Below are 24,216 nucleotides of genomic sequence, written 5' to 3'. Positions count from 1 at the left end.
GTCTGGGCAGACTAGCCATGCCAGGGTACTTCCTGTTGGTTGTATGTTTCCCCCAAATATATGAACAACACACAAGACCCTCTGCCCTCCAAGACAAGCCAGAGCACACCCATTTCCTCTGAATGACAGAGACCAGGCAGCTTGGAAGAGGCGCTTACGGAATCTACTTGACGTTAGTGTCTACTGACTCTTCACAACTGTCCTTTCAACTGAAAGCATCAAGCTAGCAGGTTTTCTCCCCAGCCCTAGTTCTGTGAACTAGCTTATAACCATATTAGTTGTTTTTTTCTTCCCGGTAACGGGTTCTGTTCAACAGAGTGGAACACGTTACAAGGAATATGAAGGAGGGTGTGAGGTGTACAAAACCACACTGACATCACAGCTTACAAAATATATCAAGGTTCTCAGCATTAACAGTTTTTGCAAGAAGTCGTATGCTTTTACTCTCTCTTTAGCATTTCCCCACGCCTGTTTTCTCCTGTGGATCCTCTGGAGTTAAGACTGAGCTCTACTGGCAGTTTCTGGAACTTACTGCATGATTGGGACAGACCAAGGGAAATTCCTGTCCAAAGCAACGAGTACGATGAAGTTGGCCTCACACACATAGGAGTTTATTTACAGTCAGCTTTGCCAGACACTACACTCGGACCACGTCTCCTTCTGGAATCAATTTCCTGACATATGCAAGGCGTGGACTGCCCCATACTCCACATGTCAGTCTCTCTACACACATTTAGCGCTCTCATGTTTATGCCTTTAATATTAAGTGCTTTACATATCAAGTTGTCTCACACATCTTATGCTGAGCCCTTGCCTGCCAGGCTGAAGTAGAAAGTCCACAACTTGAAGAATCTGACGTCTGTCATAAGGTTAAAAATACACTTAAAAGTCTTCGAAAGAATTCCATCACGTCAACTAGCATGCTAATGGTTAACTATTAAGTTAACTAATAACTGTTAACTAGTTAGACTGTTAACAAGTAGCCTGAGATGTCAGCATTTTTGACCATAACACAGTGACACTGTGCTAAGCATCTAAGAAGTCTTGGTAACCACTATAGTCTGCTTCCTAAGAAAAACACATCTTTGAATGTGTTCCTCAGAGGACTGCCTCTGAGGAAGACTTGAAGCCACCCCAGTAGTAGCAAGACGCCTCAATAAAATGGGAATCAAATGAGGAACCGGGAGCACAGGTCTGTCTCAATTTCATTTAAAAACAAGAGTGGTGGCTGAAGTATATCAGCATGTAGTTGTGTACATGCCTGTGTCTAAGCAGCCAAAAGGCAAATGACCAAAGCTCTTCCTTGGGATCAAAGCTGGTGTCTGGGTGGGCTCCCGGAGTCCTGTACCTTATTTCAGTTGCTTTTTGGCAGGTCAGAGCTCTCACAAGAGTCCACCATTATGACTCATTCCTTCAGGAAGAACCTTAAAGTATTTCTCTACCTCCAACCCACTGCTGAAAGTGAGTCAGGCATGCTCTTCAGAGCAGCTCTGCTGGGCTGGCTAGAAATACCCAGCACTGAGCTCAGAGCTCAGGCGCCCAGGGACCTGGGACTGGTCTAAGAAATAAAGTCAAGAGGAACTGGACAATGACTGCTTGTAGGAGTCTAGTCTGACCTGGAGGTGAGGCCACAGGCGCCCATCTGATGAGACCTGCTGTTGTGTCTCATGGACTTTGCTGCTGGTCAGTGAACAACTGGTGCAAGATGCTCTTAGTCAATCCTTGAGGGGAAATCTTAAACCAGGTGCTCACGTCAACAGTCTTCAAGTTTGTCTTTAGCTTATGTTTCTAGGGTTCTGCAGCTGCCTACATTATCTGAATGCTTTCATGGACAGAGCTCTCTATCCAGGCCCCTGATACCTGCATAGTCCACGATACCTGGGTCTCCTGCATGTGTTAAGTCTCCATCAGGAGCTTCTGAGAAGCCACCTGCAGAGATGACAGGAAAGGCTAAAGTCCCCTAACTCCACTTCATGAGAAACAGAAAAGACACTGTGTACTATGAAATACAGTGACACCACCAACCCCCCCACAGCGTGGCGGTGAACTTCTCAGTGCATCAGGACATCTTCTGTTATTGCCAGCTAATGATAACAGATGCTTCTGCAAGTTTAGGGTCATGTGTGGAAAAAATGCTCCCTTAATTTTCCCTTTTTCTGAGAATTAGAAAAACAGACAAAACAACAAAATCAAAAAAACCAAACCAAACAAAGAAAAGAACAACAACAAAAACCCATCACATCTTTTGAATAGCATTAGCTAAGTTTTGAACAACTTGGAAAGTGCTCAAAACATCACGATTCAGTAGCTAATTGAAAAAGAGTGCTGGCCAAGGATAAGAGCTTTGCTATGGAATGTCACATACACAAATACTTTAGTGTTCATAGTTTTCTTATGTAGGTGGATAACAAGAATCATTTCTGGCTTTCTGTGGGATTTACTTACTGGTCCATGTCTGCAGAGTCTCTGCGGGTAGCTAACCACTTTTCTTTATATTTAGGACAGTAACATCGACCCTAGGATAAGTTCTAGTGTAGCCTATGGCTCTGAGAGTCCCGTAGTTCAGGAACACACACGATTCACAGGTTCTATCACAACTGTGATAGTCCTGTTAGAAGGCCATCGTAGGGAGTGCCTTGTGCGTGTTCAGTATTACGTCCAGTGCTTGCTGTCAGAAATATATTTCTTGACAACTGAAGCATTTTTTTTTGGGGGGGGGGGTGTTGTTGGTTGATAAAAGCTTCCATACACTGAATGAGGAAAGATTAAATGAGTCTACAATCAAGTGCTAACTTGTGGAGAGTGCCCTCAGGAGTGCTAGAGTGCTTCAGGGACGTCAGAGAGGGAGAGAAGCATCTTGATTTGTTGCTACTTCAGTAGGACACATCTCACTGACGAGAGCAGGGTCACCCACATTTGTTAGTCCTTGGAACTACAAACTGGCACATATACCCTCCTTCAGAAAGACAGCAATCTTTGGTTTGATTCTGATCAGCACAGTTCTAGATTCCTATCGCTTTGGCAGGCTACCAGTGATCAGATACACAACTCTCTGGATCTATAACTTGCTCTAGCAGCACATCCCAATGTATTTTTTGTCCTAACTGTCTCTCTTCATTGAGAAATATACGTTGTCCAAGTAGGGCTTATTGGCAGCAAGTGGCTTTCTAACTTCAGTTAGAATTCAGAGCTAATCTTGATTCTCCAACTACGTGTTGTGGTTTCTGGAAGCGAACCTTAAAGGTGTACCCAACGTGGGAAAGCTTGCCATTTTATTGTGTGTGCTTTTATCTCGAGTGGAAGTATCCTCAAGAATATCCGTATGAGCAGCTCCCTCGCAAGTACTATGAGAATTACATGCCTACAGAGCACCGGAAGGTGCAACACTGTTGATGTAACTCTAAGGGTCCGTAAGTGTGACTTCTCAGACAACTTGACAGTGTTCTCACTTTTCCCTCAGTGGGCACGTAGGTCTGACATAATTCTGGAAACAAAAGGGGCGAAATGGCTTGAAGACACACTCCTGCTTTACACACAACTTTTCAGGAATGCTCCGAAGGCGTCCAGAGAGGCTGGGCTGTATTCTGAGGCTCTCTCTCTGGCATGGATTCTATGGTGCAGTGTGAGCGTTGAGCTTCTGGTGAAGGCTTTGCCACACTTAGTGCACTTGTAGGGCTTTTCTCGGGTGTGAATTCTCCGATGCAAAATAAGGTATGAGTTTCGGTTGAAAGCTTTTCCACACTCGCTACATTCATAGGGCTTCTCCCCCGTGTGGATTCTCTGGTGCTTCGTGAGGTCTGAGCTCTGGCTGAAGGCTTTGCCACACTCATTACATTCGTAGGGCTTCTCTCCAGAGTGGATTCTCTGGTGCAGAATGAGATTTGAGCTATGGCTGAAGGCCTTGCCACACTCATTACATTCATGAGGTTTCTCTCCTGTGTGGATGCGCTGATGCAGGACAAGGTTTGAGTTGAGGCTGAAGGCTTTCCCACACTCGTTACATTCGTAGGGCTTCTCTCCAGTGTGGATGATTTTATGGCGGATGAGGCTTGAGCTTCTCGTGAAGCATTTCCCACACTCATCACATCTATGAGTCTTTGCTCCCGAGGGAACCTCTTCCGGTGTGTTATTAAAGTTTGCACTGAGGCTGAAGCTTCTTCCCAAACCTTTGCCCTTCTCCCTGGGGGCTCTCTCTCCTGTGGTGGGCCTTTTTTCCTTGGCTGTAGGTGGCCCAGGCTCTTTCTTCTCTTTGCCAGTTTTCTCCTCAGGGTTTTTCTGTTGCCTTTCAACTACTCTGCCCTGCTGTTCACGTTTCTCTCCAAATTCTTTCTGGCATCTTCCTACTGTTTCCCCATGAGAGGTGGTGGAATCTTCTTTGACTTCAGCCTTTGAGGCTGACTCATTCCCATTCCTGTTTTCAGAACCTGACATGATAAACAGAAAATATGAATAGCACTGTTTTCTTATGAATACAGGTGTTAATACAGTGACATTATTTTCTAAGAAGCTTCTATGTATCTGGGAAAATGACTTCATAGGATTAAAGATAAATGCAGAAAAAGGGGAATAAACACTGGGATGGAGGTGGAAAAATAATCATAGCATTGGCAAAGAGAACAAATAAGGCCAGGCATTCATAGTGGTGCCCAGCCAGCATTCAATAGGTTGCGGCCGGAGAATCACCACTGACAGATCAGTCTGGGCTACATAGCAAGACCTAACTCAAAGGAAAAAAAAAGTGAAAAGAAAGTGAATAAACCGGCACGGTGGGGAGTGAGTAGAGAAAGTTCAGGATAAGGAGCTGACATGTGTCAGGGGCTCCTCTATTACTCGGTTACTTGCTAACTAATTTGAAAGAGACTGTATTTAACAAGTCATGGTTGGGTGTAGTGACACACACCTTTAATTATCACAGTGGAGGTAGGGGCAGGCAGATCTCTGGGAGTTCAAAGCCAGCCAGGGCTACACAAAAATAAAATATAAGAAATAAGTCAAATTGCATTTCCAGCAAATATCTGCAAGTCTTACGAAAAGAGAACAGGCAAGTCATCCTGAGGAATTGGTTAGTGGTGTTAGCAGAAGGAAAAACAGACACTCCCCAGTTCTGTCATATTTTATTAGGAAGGAGATAGTTGGCAGGAAACAAGAAGCCCTGACCCTGGTAGATTACAGGGTCCCTTGGCACAGGAAGCAGTTTTCCTCCACCAGGAAGAACAGCACAGAGCTCATGTGACAGAGAAGGGATGAAGGAGGCATCTGGGATTCATTACCAAAATAGCTAAAACCTTCACCAACTGATAGATGAGACTTATAGGAAAGAGACAATTCCTGAGAGTGTAATCAGAGATAGCAGAAAACAAAAGTTTTTAAATTGATTTTTTAATTCTTATTCCTTTTTTATATGCACTGGTGTCTTGCCTGCATGTATGTCTGTGTGAGGGTGTCGGATCCCCTGGAGCTGGAGTTACAGACAGTTGTGAGCTGCCATGTGGGTGCTGGGAATTGAACCCAGGTCCTCTGGAAGACGTCACTGTTCTTAACCCCTGGGCCATCTCTCCAGCCCCGGAAAACATATTTTACAATGTAGAGTTAAGCAACCAGTATATTAAAATACTGAACTTTAATTTTTATTGTCCACTACTATATCCCACATGTTACTATTTAAAAGAAAGAAAAAACAAAACCAAACCAAAAAGCCAACAAGAAATGTTTGTGTGTATGAGTGTTTTGTCTGCATGTGTATGTCTGTGTACCAGGCCTGGTGCCTACAGAGGCCAGAAGAGGGCACTGGACCTCCTGGATTCGGGGTTATAGAGGGTTGGGTACAGGGAATTGGACATGGGTTCTCTGGAAGAGCAGCCATCGCTCTTCACTGCTGAGCCATCTCCCCTGCCCTCAAGTTTTTCACTTATTTATTATCTACTGAATCCTCTTGCTGGCCTCGGATTTTGCTTTTAAGTAAAGACTCCAAGAAAGTCGGTGCCATCCCATTCGGTAGGCTCCTGAATGCTATGACTAGAGGAACTGGTAATATCTAATGCTTGGCTTATTGATGAAATAATCATAATCACTGAACCAGAGAAGTGAAAGCTGGTCTATTTCTGAATTCCAAACTAAGGTCTTGGACCAGCTGGACAGTTCTCCAGAGTGTTCCTTTTTTTTTTTTTTTCCTTCAAAGGTTATAGTAGTGGGGCTGGAGAGATGGCTCAGTGGTTAAAAGCACTGTCTGCTCTTCCAAAAGACCCGGGATCAATTCCCAGTGCCTACATGGCAGCTCACAACTGTCTGCAGTGCCAATTCCAAGTGATCTGACACTTTCACAGTATTGCACATTACTTTCACAGTAATGTGCATAAATAAAATTAAATAATTTTTAAAAAGGTTATAGCAGTGATAGCTTAGAAGCAAAGATTTCTATCTAGTATAAAGAATAAGGACCTAAAAGCCAGCTTCTCCTTTACACCGGTTTCCAAACCAAACCCAGCTTCTTAAGTCACACCCTTTCTTCATGGCCACTTTGCTCATCCCCCCTCTGCCCACTCAAGGTGGACAAGTTCTTGCTATGACCTTTCCTCCTGGTACACACCTGTGGGCTTCTTGGTGGCCCATGTCCTAGCACTTAAGATCTGGGAGAGACCCACACAACAGCGTTGTCAGCTGGCTGTGACATTTTATCTAGCTGATGCCCTCTGAATTACTTCAGTCTTCTTACATCTCAGCACCGAGAGTTCTTCATGGAAGACCACCACTGGGGCTGGGCCTGGGAACCTGATCCTAAGGGAGGGCCAGGGCAAGGCTGTGAACCACAACGTTCATGTTGAGCAATCTCTAAATACAAAGAGACAGACCGCCAAGGAGGGTGGGTGCCTTGTAAGTCTAGGAACAGGCTAAAAACAGGCTGGAACTGGACAGTGGTCAGCCTGCCTGGCTACCTCTCCTAGGAAAAGGAGATTGCCTCATGCCAGAGCAGAAAGAATCCTCTCTCCCAGAGAACAGAGTGGTTGGGGAGCTGAGAGAGACTCTGAACAGAGGAGTTTATTTCTGATACCAAAGAGCAGAAATTACCCAGAGGTACCAAACTTGGCAGGAACAGGCGGTTGGAGTACCATACCTTCAGAACTCAAGGAACACAAAGGTTTTCCCTTACTAACCAGCACAGAAGCAAAACAACCTTAGCAGGCAAGAATTGTGCATCAGTCTTACCCTGGGAAAACACATTCCCCATATTCTCCTGCCTGCTGTCCCTACTGAGATTCCTCCGAGCCAGGTTCTGACATCCCCACTCCTCCAGGATGAGGGACACGGCCATGTCCTCGATCTTCACCATTGCCTGAAATAACAGGAGATCCCCACACTCAGCTCCCTGCAACATCAGGGACAGTCCTACTGCCCAAAGCTGAGGTCAAGGACAGAGCTGATTGCAGGACTGTGGGACACCAGGAGAGAACACGTGCCCAACCCTGATGGACTGAAGGGGTTATGTCGGAAGGACACTAAAATCGAGGGGAGTGGGGCTTTTCTGGGCACCAAGAGCAAGTGACCTGGTTGAGGCTCATGAGAGGTGCTCCAGAAAGGGCAGATACAGGATCTCAGGAGGGAAGAGGGGCCCGTGGCTCACCTGGGAATCTGCAGTCAATAGTGCAGATGCCATCGCTTGGTCTCTGGGATTCCCCTCATGATGAGGGGCAGGAACATGAGTGGCAGGGACAGCTGAGGAGGAGAAAGGGGCTGTGAGTAAAATGGCTCTTCTCTGAGCCTCCCTCAGTGAAGAACCCAGCACTCTCCTTCCTACACCAGCAAATTCACTGCTTGATGTTCCGCTACTAAAAAGATAGCTCCAAAGGATACAGTTGACTGGAAGACTTCAGCTTCTCCAAGGCCTCTAGTCTTAAATTTGAACCACATGGAGCTCACAGAAGGGTCCAAACTTTACAAGGAGAAAAGTGAGGCCCTGAAGAGGTTGCGACTGTGTAATGTCACTCAGCTTAGAATGGTAGGTGCAGTCTAAAACCAGCTTCCTATCTCAGCTTGGGGATCAGTGGCTGCAAGTCTGGCACCCAGGGCACCAGGCTCCCGTTTCTGGGTACACCTGTGGACAACACATCTTCAAGATCACAGAGCACTGCGAATGATAGGGGAAGAAAGGGACCTCCACACTTCTAAGCACCTGCCTGCCATTCTGACCCTTTTTCCCCTCTTACTTGGTCACGGAAGCTGTTTGATAAAACATACACTGTTTGAATGCTGATGAGACAAATGTAGAAAGGTATGGGCCAACACACATAACAAAGGCAGCTGTAGCACAGCTTGTGACTATCAGCTATATGCAGTGAGTAATGAGATTTTAAAAAATCAGCTGTAAAGTTCAAATTTCTCCTTTTCCTTTCCTTTGCCAAGCATCATTAGAGTTGGAAACATTATTGGTACACAGAGATGGTACCAAGCTGCTAAGGACCAAAGAAACACACCACTCAATCACTACACCTTAGAGCTGTTACCACCCATGAGGCAAAATACACACAAGAACAAGACCCTAACACTTAGGCAGTCCAGAGTTAGGACATAAGACAGAACAAGACAGAGAGGAAGTTGAGAGCAAACCATGCCTTGATTTCTTCAAGAACAATTTAGTAAGTAACAACTCTAGCTGCGCTCTCTAAATCCATTTCCCTAGCTACCTGAAGCATCAATCTGGATTACCTGCTCAATGTCCTCTCCTGCTGACCCCTAATGACACCGTTGTACCTTCCACCTGTGGAGTCCCAGAAGGGAATCGACACAGGTGGAGTTAAACCTAGAAAACCGTACTGTCTGCTGCTGTCTTCCAGGACGTCTGGGGGAGAATGCTCCTTTAAGCTCTGCTCTCTAATATTCCCACTCTAAATGACCTCACAAATAAAGACATGGTAAAAGAACACACTTTAACTCTTCTGTAATTCTTTAACAAACTTAAAAAGAAAAAAAAAAAAGACTCTGTATGTGTGTGAGTGTGTGTGTGTGTTTGAGTGCTCAAGTGCCCTTGGAGGCCAGAAAAAGGCATCAGATCCCCTGAAGCAGGAGATAACAGGCAGATATGAGTGGCCTGATGTAGGTGAACTCTGGTCCTCTGTGAGGACAGCAAGATCTCTTAACTACTGAGCCTTTGGCAATTGTTCTGATATTCTATGTACTTGCTTTATTTCAGACTCTCATAAAATCATGGTCTGGTCTATTTCTTTAAAGTGGGCAAGGGAACCAACCAAATGTAATAGATTTCAATAGAAATAAATCCTGAACTAATATTGTTTTCATTTCCTCAGCCAAAAAGGAAAATTGTTCCCATTCTCTTCCCTTTGGTAATTTTAAAAGTAACCTTGAAAACAATGTTAAAAAACATTTTATGCTGGGAGGTAATGGCACATGACTTCATTCACAGCGCACTTGGGAGGGGGAGGCAGGTGGATCTCTGAGGCCAGCCTGGTCTACAGAGGGAGTTCCAGGACAGCCAGGGCTACACAGAGAAACCCTGTTTCAAAAAACCAACAAAAAACCCCACAAAATGTATATCTATGATCATTAGAAAGATTTATGACCCCTATAAATATTTAAGAAATGCTAGCTAAGTGGGGTGTGATGGTGCACACCTGTAATCCCAGCACTCAGGGAGGCAGAGGCAAGTGGATCTCTGTGAGTTCGAGGCCAGCCTGGTCTACAAAGCAAGTCCAGAACAGCCAAGGCTATACAGAGAAACCCTGTCTTGAAATAAAAAGAAAAGAAATGCTAACTAAAGTGTTTCAAGACCCAGACTGGAAGCCAGGCCTGGTGGTGCACGCCTGTCGTCCTAGCACTCAGGAGCCTGAGCCATGAGGACTGCAAGTTTGAAGCCAGCCTCGGACCACAGAGCCAGACCTTGCCTCAAAACAAACCAGTCAGGCTGGAAATACTATACCCTCCACCCAGAACCGGGCTGGACATCAGGGATGCGCATAGCTCATCAGGGACGCACACATAACCGCGGTGTGCCAGTCCGTGAGCACATGGCGCCCAGCTCACCTGCCTCCCTAGGGGACACTCAGCCTAAGGCTGGGCCATGAGCTCGCTGTGACAGGTGTACTGCTCTACAGTGACTTAGCGGGCCACGGTGCGTCGGCACCACGGGGAGCCTCGCCCCTCTCTTGAGAAGGAGAGGGCAGAAATCGGGGTGTGTGAGGGAGGAGCACTGGGAGGAGAGGGCTGCGAGAAGGATGTAAAGTAAATAAGTAAATTTAATAATAAAAAGGCAGATAATCAAAAAAGCATGCTTCTTGATGGAGTTAGCTGGTGACATGGAAAGAGGTACCTGCATCTTGGATCCTTTATTTCCCACCTTTTCTTTTGAGGGGAGGGGGCAAGGTCTCACCTCCTCAATGGCCTTGGCTGCTGGGCTGCCCTCAAACTTGCTGTGAAGCTGAGGATGACCTTGAGATACTGACCCCCGCCTTCCACCAAGTCCTGAGTGTTACAAGTGCACCAGGCCTGCCTTTTTGTTTTGCTTTTGAGTCAGGATCTTGCTATGTGCCCATGGCTGACCTGAAACTCACTGTGTATACCAGGCTGTCCTCGTACACAGAGACCTCCACGCTTCTGCCTCCAGTGTGGCACTAAAGGAGCTGCCACTCCTCATTTGATGAGTGCTGGGGATGGAACCTAGCACCTCATGTGTGACAGGCTCTTTCAACTAAGCCCCATCTTTAACTCAACAGTTGCTGTTTCTCCACGCACGAACCAGCTTCTTACCTCGGGATGGCAAGAGACGAGGCTTCCTAGACGAATGCTTGAAATGAGACCGGCCAGCTTCATGACGGTCAAAGCTTGAGGACTCCTGAACTGGATCCAGAGGCACCACCCCCCTGGCAAGCATCTCAGGCCCATGAACTTGACCTGGGACCTGAGGGGGAAAATGGTTTCCAGGTAGAACTTCTGATTGGCCTTGAACTCCTAATCCTCCTGCTCCAGCATGCCAAATGTTAGAATTATAGGCACGAAGCACTATGCCTGGCCCAGTAAATAACTTATAAAGTAGAATTTAGAAATATTAAAGAAAAGCTATTTAGGGGGCTGGAGAGATGGCTCAGAGGTTAGGAGCACAGGCTGCTCTTCCAGAGGTCCTGAGTTCAATTCCCAGCAACCACATGGTGGCTCACAACCATCTATAGTGAGATCTTGTGCCCTCTTCTGGTGTGCAGGTATACATGCAGACAGAACACTGTATACATAATAAATAAATCTTTAAAAACAAAAAAAGCCATTTAATGTATGCCAATGGATGCTGAAAGCGAAGGGCCTATCCTCCCTCCCTCCCTCCTTTCCCCTCTCCGGAGCTCCCTTCCTCTGGTCAGCCATTGAACCCAGAGCCTCACAAATGCCATGCTTAGGTTCTAGAACTGAGCTGCACTGCCCAGCTTCCAGAATTCTTTGAAAGAGCCCAGCAGAGCAGTATGTAAAAGAAACTGCCCAAACACTCCCAACTCTCTCTGAGCCTACTCGAGTGGATGCCCGTTTCCTAAACGACAGGTGGCAGCTCTTCTTACCTGCTGTCCCGACAGGTCAAGTTCCAGGTCCTCCAGGAGTGTCACGGCCTCCTCCCCGCTGTCCGGCCGGTACTCCTGCAGCCAGACTTGCAGCTCTTTGGGCAAAATGGACAGGAACTGCTCCAGTACCAACAGCTCCAGGATCTGCTCCTTGGTGTTGACTTCTGGTCGAAGCCACTGATGGCAAAGTTCCTTCAGTCGATTCAGAGCTTCCCGAGGCCCAAAAGTGTTCTGATAACAGAAGCGCCTGAACCGCTGGCGGAATACCTCTGGGTCAGCTGGCGGTGTCTCCTGCAGGCTGGAGTCCTGCCCCCACATGTGGTCTTCCTCATCTTCTTCTTCCACCTTCACGATGACTATGCCATCCTTCTCCTGTGCAGCCTGTGGGGACAGACCCATGGCTTCCCTTGACTCAGCAGTCATCATTCAGGCTCAGGGAACTGGTGGGGTCCAACAGGATCAGGCTGCCGTTTCTGTCCTAGCAACTGTTCTCTATTGGTTTCTGCACTATTCCTGAAGCTGAAAAGCAAAAAGAAGACACTATAAAAAGAGACCCTGGGCTCAAAGTCCTGCCAGTCTAGCATTCTCAGTGAGCTCCATGCTAGCGGGAGACACTGCCTCAAAAAACCGAGCAAGACAACAAACACCCAAGGCTGTCTTCCAGCCCCCATATGCACCCACACATACATGAGAATGTGCACGTGTGCACATACAAAGTGGCCTGTGCTGCCTATCCTCCACACAAGGCTACATATCAAGACACTAACAACGTCTCTAAAAATAAGGAGAGAACCACCAGAAAGCAGCACTGGCCTCGGCGTCACTTCTGATATTAAGGTCTGCAAATAGAAACCTTCCATGGTGGCTCTAATCTTAGGGTGTTTGCCTGTAGTCAGAGCACTGTCCTTCCAGAGACAGAAGGCGAGGAAATGGGGGCATTTACAGAAGTAAGTCCAGTGGGTGTCAAGGGCCAGGCTAAGCATAGCACAGGAGCCATCTCCTCCCCAATGCCCAAAGCCTGGCAGGCAGGAAGATGTCAGTGTGTACACAGCAGATGTAACTGATGTCTAGAATCCTCCTATCCTCAGGAGCAGATGTGTGCCTACGCTGAAGACACAGGGCCCATTACTGTAGCATCTCACTACCTTCATTGCTTTATGAGTGCTGTGGTGGCCTACGGTGGCAGTTTCCTTTAGGGAACACAGAAAGCAGCCAACAGAGTATATTTTAAAAGAAAGGGCTAAGGATCTGGCATGGTTAACAGAGCACTTGCCTAGCATGCACACAAGGCCACGGGTTCACTCTATAGCTTTGTATAAACCAGATATGATGACACACTTGTAATCCTAGCATCTAGGACCACCAGGAGTTCAAGGTCATCCTTAGCTCTGTGGCAAGTTCAGAGCCAGTCTGGATTACCTGAGATCCATTTGAGAGGAAAAGAGAAAATGGGGGAAGAGTGCTTGTAGAAGAGTCAAGTGTGGAAGCCGACAATTTTTGGGAACTTGAGAGGCAGAGACAAGAGAATCAGGAACTCAACCTGAGAACAGTTCCAGGCCAGCCTTGGCAGTAGGAAGCTATCCTAAAAAACAAACAAACAAAAAACAAACAAAAAAAAACCCAAGAGCTGGGCATGGTGGCACTCACCTTTAATCTCAACACTCAGGAGGCATCTCTGAGTTCACAGCCAGCCTGGTCTACAGAGCAAGTTTCAGGGCAGCCAGGGCTACAGAGGGCAACCTTACCTTGGGGGTAGGGGATGGATGAGATAATTTAAGTCACAAAGAAGTCACCTGGTCAGATGGTGAGCTGTCACGTGTCGGGAACCTCACATCTCAGTGGAGCCTCTCTTTTCAACTTGCTTGTTTAGTTTTGGATCCTAGGACATTGCCTTGCTTAACTGGGCTATATTATTCGAAATAGTGGATTATTCCATCTGTCTTCACCTACTCTCATCTTCATATGAGACTGGCAACTTTAAAGATGTGAGGACACTGTTATCAGAGGACTCATGGTGTAAAAACAATGAAAAAAAGAGAATGGCACAGCTAAAGCTCCGCTGACAGCGAAGTCTCAGCCACACAGAGGCAAAACCAAGTAGTGCTCATCCATACCAAGTTAAAAAGCATTAGTGACTAGGAAAGCTGGTGGCTTTAAAAGAGTGTGTGGGGCTCTGGATATATCTTAGTTCTAGAGTGCTTTCCAGTGTGACTAAGTGAGGAGCTGAGTCCATGGTACCTAAAAACAATTATAAAAGCATATGTTTGAAGTACTGCCAGAAACCCAATTATCAATTACTCTGGAAATCATCTTTAACAAGTACCTGCTTCTTGAAAACAATAATTGGTGTGTATGTGTGCCTTCATGGGTTATGTGCGTCACATATGTGCAGGTGCCTGAGAGGCCAGAGAGAGCACTGGATCTACGTGTGTGGGGGCTGAACCTGGGCCCTTTACAGGAGTGGAAGCACTTAAACTTGGAGCCATCTCTGATAGCCTCAATGTGTCCATTCTCTACAACCTTGGAACTCTGGGGCTGGAGAGATGTCTCTGTAGTTAGGAGCACCTGCTATGCCATCATGAGGATTGGGGTTTAAATTTCAGCACTGACATCACAAGATGAGAGTTGTATGTACCTGACATACACACACACACACACACACACACACACACACACACACACACCTTTAAAAAACAAACTTGGAACTTTTTCTAGCTCATTAAAAAATCTCCCAAATGAATTTCAATGGAAAGTTGTCATATATTCATTTATTTCTAACACACACACACCCCCGCCACAGTGCATGTGTGGCGGTCACAGGATGACTCTACCACGTGTCACGGGGATTGCTCAGGTTGTCAGGCTTGGTGGCAAGTGCATTTACCTGCTGAGCCACTTCCCCAGCTTTGAACTGAAGTCTTTGCAATAGAAACCTTTACTGTTCCATGACACTTTAAATCTTATGCTAGGGGCTGATGAGATGGCTCTGTGGTTACAGCTCTAATTGCCAAGCCTGAGGATACAAGCTCCTTCCCTGGTACCCACAAGGTGAACGGAGAAAAGCTGTCTTTGATCTCCACAAGCTGTCTTTGATCACCCCCACCTTCCCACAGTCACCTCCCTCCTCTCCTCCCCCACCTTATCACCCCTCCCCTTCCCTTCCCGTCCCTCAGAAATAAATGTCAAATAAAAAAGGAATCTTACACTTGTTGGGAGTGCTGTGATTGGAGTTGTCCCCCACTATTAAAAGCAGGGACAACTGTGTGATTTGCTGTAACACATTATCAGAAGCATTAATTTTAAAAAATCATGAAAAATAAAAACAGACTTGCGGACGTTTGAACTGTGATAAGTACTCAGCATGGAGAGGGATTCCTGAGCTGCTGAGTACGGTGGCTGCGCTTCTCCATCAACTTACTGGTCTCTGCAAGTGTTGCCTTTCTTTACACAGACACCCAAACCAAGCATCTTGGTGCCCAAGATGGCTCAGTGGGCAAAGGCAGTGGCCATTAAGCCTGGGACCCACATGGTAGAAAGAACAGATTCCGGCACACTGTTCTCTGGCCTCAACCTCCACACACAAATACATAAATTAATTTAATTAAAAAAATTGAAAAACCCAACAAAACAAAACGTTTCAGAAACAGACCATCCAAGTGTTTCACAGCGAATTAAACCAACAGCTTTTCAAGTGAAATTAATTTTTATGCTTATACAAGGCGGGGCCAAACCCACAGCCTAGTGTATGCTAGGAAGGGCTCTACTACTGAGCATACCCCAGCCAAAGCCAATACTTTTAAACTAGGAAAGCATTTTTAATTACACGGTTCTCACTCAAAACTACTGATGAGATTTGTAGAAATGGGATCGTGTACATGTATTAACATGAAAATTATCTTCCAGTAGTAATCAACAAAACCCTGAGAACATATGCGGTATGCAAATTTTTGTAAGTGAGCAGGCTTACACAAATTTATTGTAAATTACATTTGTGTGTACTCACACATTCACTGCCTCAGTCAGCGAGCTACCGAAGGTCAGAGGGTAACTTCTGAGCTTCTTCTACCACGTGGGTCTGGAGGATTGACCTCAGGTCCACCAGGCTGGGCACCTTTACCAGCTGAGGCACTGCACTGGTTCTCAGCAGTAGAGGACAGTCTTCCCAGCTGCTGTTTTGTTTTCAGGTGTTTCAGTTCAGTGATGATTTCTTTCCGTCCCAATACACACAACACCAAGGTCAGTGACTGTGCGACACACGCCACCTCAGCACTCACCCCACTCCTCTGTCCAGCCCTACTGCATTCTTCCTGCTAGTGCTCATTCCCCTGAGCACCTGCCATGACCAACGGTCTTCACTCTTGCTGTGAACAACTCCATTTATTAACTCTGTCGGTCCACGTTTTATTCACCCTTCAAGATGTGCATTGCCTTCTGATTGCTCTAGCTTACGCAAGGAGATGGGAAGTTGAGCTGTGTGTGTGGGGAGAACCACCCCTGCCGCGAACAGTGAGCAGCCCAGGGAGAATTCCACTAGTTCCTCCTTGCACAGGCTTACATTAACAGCTCACCTTCTTTGACTCCTCCCTCCTCACACAGCTCTCCAAGAGCCAGAGTGAAGTACTTTTGAGACAGGGTCAGATTCTGTAGCCTCTACATAATATCTATGGCTGAGGATGACCTTTAACTTCTGATCCTCCTGCCTCCACCTCCTGAGTGCTGGAATTACAGGTGTGTGCCAGCACACCTGTTTTAGGCGGCGCTGGGGATGGAACCCAGGGCTTCACGCATGCTAGGCAAGCACTCTACCCACTGCTACGTCCACAACTCGCTGAGTGAAGTAACCCTTTTTTATATTTATTGTCCAATCCAATCCAAGCTCAAGTCAGGCTTTTCTGGTGCTCCACCACTATCTTCTACCCACAAGGTACTTGCTACCTTACTCTGATTACTGCCCCTAAAACGTTACAGCTTCTGTCAGTGGGTTCAACTGTTTCCACTTTCCCACTCCACAAGCCCTTCCCTACTCAGCAGAGCGAGTCTACACCCAGCACCTCAGTCACGCTCTGCCAGTTCTACCTTTTCAAATCCCACTTTATCTTACAAACCTGAGCTGAGGTGCCACTTGTCCATCACTGATGCACATGAGCATTACAGGAGGAGTGAGAATGGCAACCAATATTTGCAGGTGCCAAATAACATACTGAGTGCTTCACTAGACCGCACACCAACAGTGGGTCTGAAGAGGAAGCTCTGATTATCATCTTGCCTTGCAATGTTAAGCTGCAGTTTACAAATATTAAACTACTTACCTAAGCTCTAAGAGCAAGCAAATGCTAGAGTAGGACCTGAAACTAAACTGTCACATCTCAGGGCAAGCTCTCTTTTAATTTAGGTTTTTTGTTTTCCGGCATGAGCATGGTGTGTCTGTATGTGGAGGCTAGAGGCTGACAATGGGTGTCTTCTTCAGTTGCTCTCTACTTTGAGGCAGGGTCTCTCACTTGAACCCAGAGCTGATACAGCGAGGCTAGCTGGCCAGCTTGCTCTGGGGGTCACTGTTCTCAAGGCTGGGATTAGGCACATGGCCCTCACCTGGGATTTCACATGGGAGCTAGGAATCCAAGCTCAGGTCCTCATGCTTATACAACCAGCACCTTTCCAGTCGAACTACCTCCCCAGCCCACGAATTACCGTAATTATTTCTGCAGGACTAGGGATCAAACATAGGACCTGGTGCGTGCTATGCAAGTGTGCAAACCCACCCCGAGCACTCTTTTAAGAGAAATGCATGACAGAAGGATCAAAAGTTCCAGATCTGTTTGGATTACAAAGTGAGTTCAGTGCCAGCCAGGACAACTTGGTAAGACCCTGTCTGAAATGAAAATATGAGCCAGGTTTGGAGGCACAAACTTGTAATCTCAACTCTTGGGAGGTAGAAGCAGGAAGATAAGGAGCTCACTGCCATCCTACCCTACACGAGACAGAACATAAAAGTCAAAAATAAAACAAAACCCAACAACAAAAACCCCCAAATATCAACAAAACAAGTACAAAATACAAAAAGGCCAGGGGTGCCAGTCAGTGGCAGAGTACACAAGGTCTAAGGCCCTGCCCTGAGCCAAACAACACTTGTTGAATTTACATTACTACTTTTTTCTGTGTTCAATGTGTCTTCAAATTAAACAAAATAACTTATGAAATTCTGAAAAAACAAAACAAAACAAAACAGTTCTGGTACTTAGCAGGCACTGGGAAGTCTTACTTTTTAAAAATGAACTTGGGTGACAGTGTGCCTGTCTAACATATGTGGGCTCAACCTCTGTACATATAACACGAACAAGCCAGGTGTGGGGGAACATGCCAGTATTTCCTGCACTTCAGAGGTGGGGGAAGAAGGGTCTAGAGCATAGGGCCAGTCTTGGCTACACAGTGAATCTGAGGCTAGACAGGGATACTTGAGAACTGGTCAGAAAACATTTAAAAAGTAAATCCTATGTACTGCACAATGTAACTGCACACTGTAATTAGCAGTGGAAGAAATCCTGTAACAGTAAAGGTGGCATGGCCTGGGACAAATGAATTATGTCCCCTGCAAATAAGTCACACATCCCTGAGTGGTTTCCAGTATTCTTACTAGCAATGGGGGAAGGGACAGAGGAGGAGGGGCAGAACACCACCTTTGGGGTTCCTCTGAGATGAAACACATTCTGACATATTATCTCCTTTAGAAAAAGATGACCATTTATCAACCAGACCCCTAAAGAAAAAATAAGTAACATTCCAACGAGAAATGACTCAGGGCACCAAGCTCGGTTTATTTCAAAAGTTCTTTTCTCAAAGTCCATTACTTCTTCTATGGCATAGTCTTGCAAGTTTAAATAAATCATCCTCTATCCACCACTCCCCTTTTTTCAACAGATAAATAAAACTTTATAATATGAAAAGGCTGTTCTTAAAAGACAGCGCATGGCCTAGTGTGGTGTCAATCGCCTGTAATCCCAGCACTCCAGAGGCAGTGGCTAGAATGCCAAGGTCAGCCAGGGCTAGAGAGAGGACCCCCGCCCTTTTAAGGATACCTAAAGAATATCAATACCAGATGGCTTGGTGGCACATTCGGATAATTTCAGCACTCTGGGAGGCAGAGGCAGGCAGATCTCTGTAAGTTCGAGGCCAGCCTGGTCTACAAAGGGAATCCAGGACAGCCAAACACAGAAAAACCCTGTCTAGAAGAAAACAAACAAAAAAAGAATATCACAGAATAAAAAGCTAAGATGTAAGATTTAGTACACTGGCCTGGTTGTATTTAAATAGGGTCTAAACCATCTGAAAAATTTCTAGATGGAGAGATTAAGCAGAGAATCAACAAAAGATAACAGTATTTAGTAGCAGGCATTTCTGTAATTTAAGAAACTGAATAAAGTAGCGAGTGAGACTCTTGTGTGGTAATTCAAAGAGGACACAAAGCTGAAGAAAGCATCTGGATAAATCTTCACTATAGTTCCCTGTGATAAGGTATTTCCCCGTATTTGGCCAGCTTTTCTAGTAACTTCACTTGTTGATGTGGTTACAATGAATTCTTCACAATTCAACATTTATTGACTGCCTCCAATTAGCCTAGCACTGCCCTGTACAATAAATGCTTTCTTTGGTCCCAAGCCATGGCACGGCCACTCTCAAAGTCAAAATGTGTGTGTCTGTGTGAAGAGAGGGGAAGGGAGGAGAGTGTCATGCTAAAGAACTTTTTTTTTTAAGGTATATTTACCAACTCCACTACTTTCAAATTTGGAAGAGTCTCTTTGAGCAGAGACAGTTTTAATAATAAAATGTCTCATCCAAGGTCATTACGCTGATCAGTGTGATTTCCTCCCGTTCTCGCCCACTCCAATCCCGCAAGGTGAACTAAAAACCCCACCTAATCTCCCAGACAGCACGTTTTTAAAAAGCTTAAGCCAGCAAGGGCCTCCGAAGCATTCCATAAAAGTGACAGCCGGCTGTTACTCTCTACTAGACCTTTAACCACACTGTCAAGCTTCCAGCGCCTTCACTCAGTGATGGGAGCTGGTGAGGCAGAAAAGCAGGTGATCTGGAAACGTCTGCGGAACCTCAAAACTTGTACAGGGCTCAAGGTCTTCCGCATCGTTCACCTCACGATCCTCAAGGACCCAGGGCAGGGATGGGACGGGGGAGCGATGGACAGCAGTAGAACGAAAACCACACCACACTTTCTCCGCAATCACAGCAAATGGCGACGGAGGAAGCGGGAGAGGAATCCAGACACAGGGACCACGTTCACTCGTGATCTCGTCCTCAGAAACGTCCTTCGAGCATGAGGACACGAAAGCGTTCCCTACCGACGCAGGGATGCGAGCCCTGCCGCGACCCAGCAGGGCTCCTTGCCAAGCCCCCCGGTGGTCACACGGCCCACCCTCAAGGCCCGCCCGTCCTCGCGAGAGTCCGCCATGAGACTCACCCTGAGTCTCCGGAGCGGCCTGGGGACGCCGGGGACCGCGCACGGCCGACTCCCGGGCTCAACCCGGCCGAAGGGCACCGCACACCGGCCTAGGCCCTCCCAACGCCTCGCCACAGACACAATGAGTCACAAAGACCGGAAGTAACTCGGCATCTCATCTTCCGGGACCGCGCTGAGCTTCCGGGTTCTCTCTAGGAACTGGGAGGACTTCGCATCTCCGTTTCCGAAGACTCGGGGACTCTTGCCCTGAGTCCCTGCTCCCCCAACCCAAGTCCCTGTCTCTCCGTCTTCAATTCCAGAGGCGACAGTGGAAATGAAGTGGTTCTGTTCAGGGTGTCCAGTTTTTCCTGATGCAGTGTCTTCAGCTCTATGTTTGTACTTTCTCCTGGCCTTTTCCATCCTGGGCAGTAATTACAGTTATTATCTAGCAGAAGAGCTGAAGCAAGGGTGTGGACAGAGGAAGATCAAAGCTAAGCCAGGGTGGCTGGTTTCACAAATCAGCCCTGGTTAGGTGTGCCAACTGAGTGCGTGGTGTTTTCAAGTACTTGGCCCGTGGACAAAAAAAGGCTGTCTTTCGGTAAACAAGTCATTTACACGGGTTCAGAGCTTTGCTCATGTAGAGTATGCTATTATAGCAGTTTACAAGGATTTTTTTTTCAGGGGAATCACAGACAGTTTTACCTTCAAGGTGTTTTCCTAACCCACAATTACTGCCTTCAACACTTTGCTTTTGGCAAATACAGAAATAAGGCCCCACCTTCTATAAGGCTCTACATTTCAAAAGTCCACAAGAGCAAGATCATACCCACAAGCTGGACTGCTTAGGGGAGGTAACGTCATGAAAAACAAAACAACTACTAAACTAAAAGAGCAATTGCAATGTCGTTAATGGGAAATCACACCCAACAAGGAGACAGCCATTCACCTGGAGAAGAGAAACCTTTATTCACACATAGACCAATCTTTGAAGGGTCCAGGCCTTACAGCTTTTTGTAAGTTAGGCAGCCTCTGTGACAATCTGAGAGTGGCCTCTGGGTCCCTTAATCATTTCAGGGAATTTAGGCAGGCAGGTTTACAGGGACAGATAGTTATGTAGGTTAGCGAATGTTCAAACCCTTGGCAGGCAGCAATAAAACAGAAGCATTTGCAAATAACATGTTTTGCCTGGTAGAAGTGTTTTTCTCTTAGCAAACAGAAATGCTATCTGCAAACTTCTTTCTAGGCAGCTTCTACCAAGTGTTTGTTTTTCCCAGATGAGAAGTAGGGGCTCCCCCACCCCTAAGCAAACAGAACTTCAGTAAAAACTTTAGCTCACTTACAGCTTTTAGGCTAATTATTATTGTTATTTTGAGACTGTTTTTCTGTGTAGCCCTGGCTGTCCCAGAACTGACTCTATAGACCGAGTGGCCTCAAACTCCCAGAGATCCGCCTGCCTCTGTTTCCGGACTGCTAGGATTAAAGGCATAAGATTTTCATTAAGCCACCACAGCATACTGTTGGGTGCAAATTCATATCATTTCTTACCAGTGTCATTAAAGGAAATAGCAAAATGGAGAAAAATAACAACCCAAAATCCTTCCAGCCTAATATGACGGAAATGAGCTGGGAAATCATTCTAGATTTATTTTACGTGTTTTAGAAAGTGTTTTGCTGGCGTGCATACGTGCGTGTGTACTGTGTGCATGGAAGGTGTCCACGGAGGTCACGGAGGTCAGAAGAAGGAGTCTGGACCCCCTGGAACTGGACTTACAGACTGTTGTGAGCCACCATGCGGGTGCCGGGAATCAAACCCAGGCCCCCTGTGAGAGTGCTGGTTTAACCTTGCAGCCGTTTCTCTAGCCCGATACATTGAACTTGCTGAAGGCTTTGCTGTAGGACACAGGCATGCCTGCAACGAAGCTTCACACTGCGATGCTCTAATTCTGTTATATAATCTCTCACATTTACTCAGAAAACAGTGCTATTTATTTATTTATTTATTTATTTATTTATTTTAGTAAACCTAAGAGAACTCCTTGTCCTTGATGCTACTTGATGACCATATAACCTTTCCCCAGTTCTCATCTCCCTCAGTTCCAGGCATTAGAAGGAGAGCGGAGTGGCACTACGGTGTCTTTTCCTCTAGGATAGTGTTTTATTCAGGGTTTCTATTGCTGTGATAAAACATCATGAGCAAAAACCAGTTGGAAAGGGTTTATTTGACTCACATTTCCACAGCACTGAACGTCACTGAAGGAATCAGGACAGGACCTCAAACAGGGCAGGATCCTGGAGGCAGGAGCTGATGCAGAAGCCATGGAAGGTGCTGCTCACTGGCTTGCTCTCCTTGTCTTGTTCAACCTTTCTTATAGAGCCCAGGACCACCAGCCCAGGAACGGAAACACCCACCATGGGCTGAGCCCTTCCTCATCAATCGCTAATTAAGAAAATGCTGTACAGCTGGATGTTATGGAGGCCTTTTCTCAACTGAGGTTCCCTCCTTTCGGATAACTCTAGTTTGTGTGTCAAGTTGACATAAGACTAGCACAGGTATCATGAAGGAGCATTCTTGACACCTCTAAGTGCTACTCAAACACTGGTTCATAGAGTAGCTAGCAGGTGTGTGTGTGTGTGTGTGTGTGTGTGTGTGCGTGTGCGTGTGTGTGTGTAAATGTGCATCCCAGGCTTCCAATGAATATGCATGTGTCTGAGGAGGTCCTCAGATTCCTGAGAGTTACAGGGAGCTGAGTTACAGGCAATTGTGGGCCTCAACATGTGTTCTGGGATCCAAACAGTATCACTTTGCATCTGCAAGGATGATGCAAGGATGGCTCTTTACTGTCTTTACATCTTCTCTGTCTGTCTGTCTGTATCTCTGTTTCTGTGTGTGTGTCTCCCCACCCCCTCCTTGCTCCTTGACAATGAGGCTCTGAGTGGCCTGAAACCCATGATCCTTTTGCTTTAACCTGTGGAGCATTTGTGCTTGTAGGTTTCAGGTTATAGGTTCCCAGCACCAATGTCTGTAGCCTTCAATTGCCTATAACTCCAGCTCCAGGGCATCTAATGCCCTCTTCTGGTCTCTGAGGAAATCAGCATGTATGTGGTATACTCAAACACACAGACACAGACACAGACAGACACACAGACACACACAATTTAAAATAAGAGAGTTACCTATAAAATGGGTAAAGACCACTTGTGTGTCTATGTTTCCAGAGATGACTGGCACATGGGTCAGCAAACTGAGAAGACAATCCCTGAACACCTGTGGTGCTGTCTGTGGGTGTGAGGTCTAGATGGAACAAAAGTGGAAGGAGGAGAAAGCTCACTCTCACATGCAAGCTCAATAATAATAATAATAACAACAACAACAACAACAACACTTCTCTTCCTTCTCCTCTTTGTCTTTCCCCTCCTCTGGGTATGTTCGTGTGTGTGCACGGGCATGCACATGTGTGTTTGTGTGTGTGCACACACAGGTGATTACATGTGCATTTAAGTTCAGGTGTGCTCCTGCCATGGCGTATATGTGGTGGTCAGAGCACAACCTCAGGTGTCCATTATTGCCTTCTACCCTAGTAGAGGTTTGGGCTTTTGTTTTCCTTTTCTTTTTCTTCTTCCTCCTCCACTTCCTTCTCCTCCTCCTGCTCTTCTTCTTCTTATTATTGTTGCTGTTGGTTTTTTTTTTTCCAGACAGCATTTCTCTGTGTGGCCCTGCCCATCCTGGAACTCACTCTGTAGACCAGGCTGGCCTCAAACTCAGATATCCACCTGCCTCTGCCTCCTGAGTGCTGGGATTAAAGGGGTGTGTCACCACACCTGGCTAAGGCAGGTAGATTTAAAAAAAATTATTTATTATTGTTGTTATTGTTGTAGGTGATGGTGGTGTTGGTGGCAGTGGTGATGGTGGTGATGGTGATAGTGGTGGTGGTGGCGGTGGTGGTGATGGTGGTAATGGTGATGGTGGCGGTGGTGATGGTGGTGATGGTGGTGATGGTGGTAATGGTGATGGTGGTGATGGTGGTGGTGGTGGTGATGGTGGTGGTGGTGGTGGTGGTGGTGGTGATGGTGGTAATGGTGGTGGTGGTGGTGGTGGTGATGGTGGTAATGGTGATGGTGGTGATGGTGGTGGTGGTGGTGGTGATGGTGATGGTGGTGATGGTGGTGGTGGTGATGGTGGCGGTGGTGATGGTGGTGATGGAGGTGATGGTGGTGATGGTG

The 24,216-nt window shown here is 46.4% G+C and overlaps 1 protein-coding gene across 1 annotated transcript in view; it reads right to left on the bottom strand.

Moving 5' to 3' along the window:
* Positions 1-20,138, bottom strand: part of Zkscan1 (zinc finger with KRAB and SCAN domains 1) — a 42,056-nt gene extending 21,918 nt beyond the window's left edge. The window contains exons 1-6 of the mRNA XM_055598587.1: positions 20,017-20,138; positions 11,550-12,068; positions 10,756-10,906; positions 7,619-7,710; positions 7,204-7,330; positions 3,615-4,424 (exon numbers count right to left, since the gene is read on the bottom strand). Coding sequence (XP_055454562.1) covers positions 3,615-4,424; positions 7,204-7,330; positions 7,619-7,710; positions 10,756-10,906; positions 11,550-11,975 — 1,606 coding nt within the window. The 5' untranslated portion in view covers positions 11,976-12,068; positions 20,017-20,138. The remainder of the gene's footprint in view (positions 1-3,614; positions 4,425-7,203; positions 7,331-7,618; positions 7,711-10,755; positions 10,907-11,549; positions 12,069-20,016) is intronic.
* Positions 20,139-24,216: the final 4,078 nt, after the last annotated feature.

This window comes from Psammomys obesus, unplaced genomic scaffold, assembly GCF_907164565.1.
Source record: "Psammomys obesus unplaced genomic scaffold, mPsaObe1.curated_primary_1811, whole genome shotgun sequence".
Taxonomy (NCBI): Eukaryota; Metazoa; Chordata; class Mammalia; order Rodentia; family Muridae; genus Psammomys; species Psammomys obesus.
Note: the sequence above shows the minus strand (reverse complement) of the source record. Positions and strands in the feature narration are given on the sequence as shown.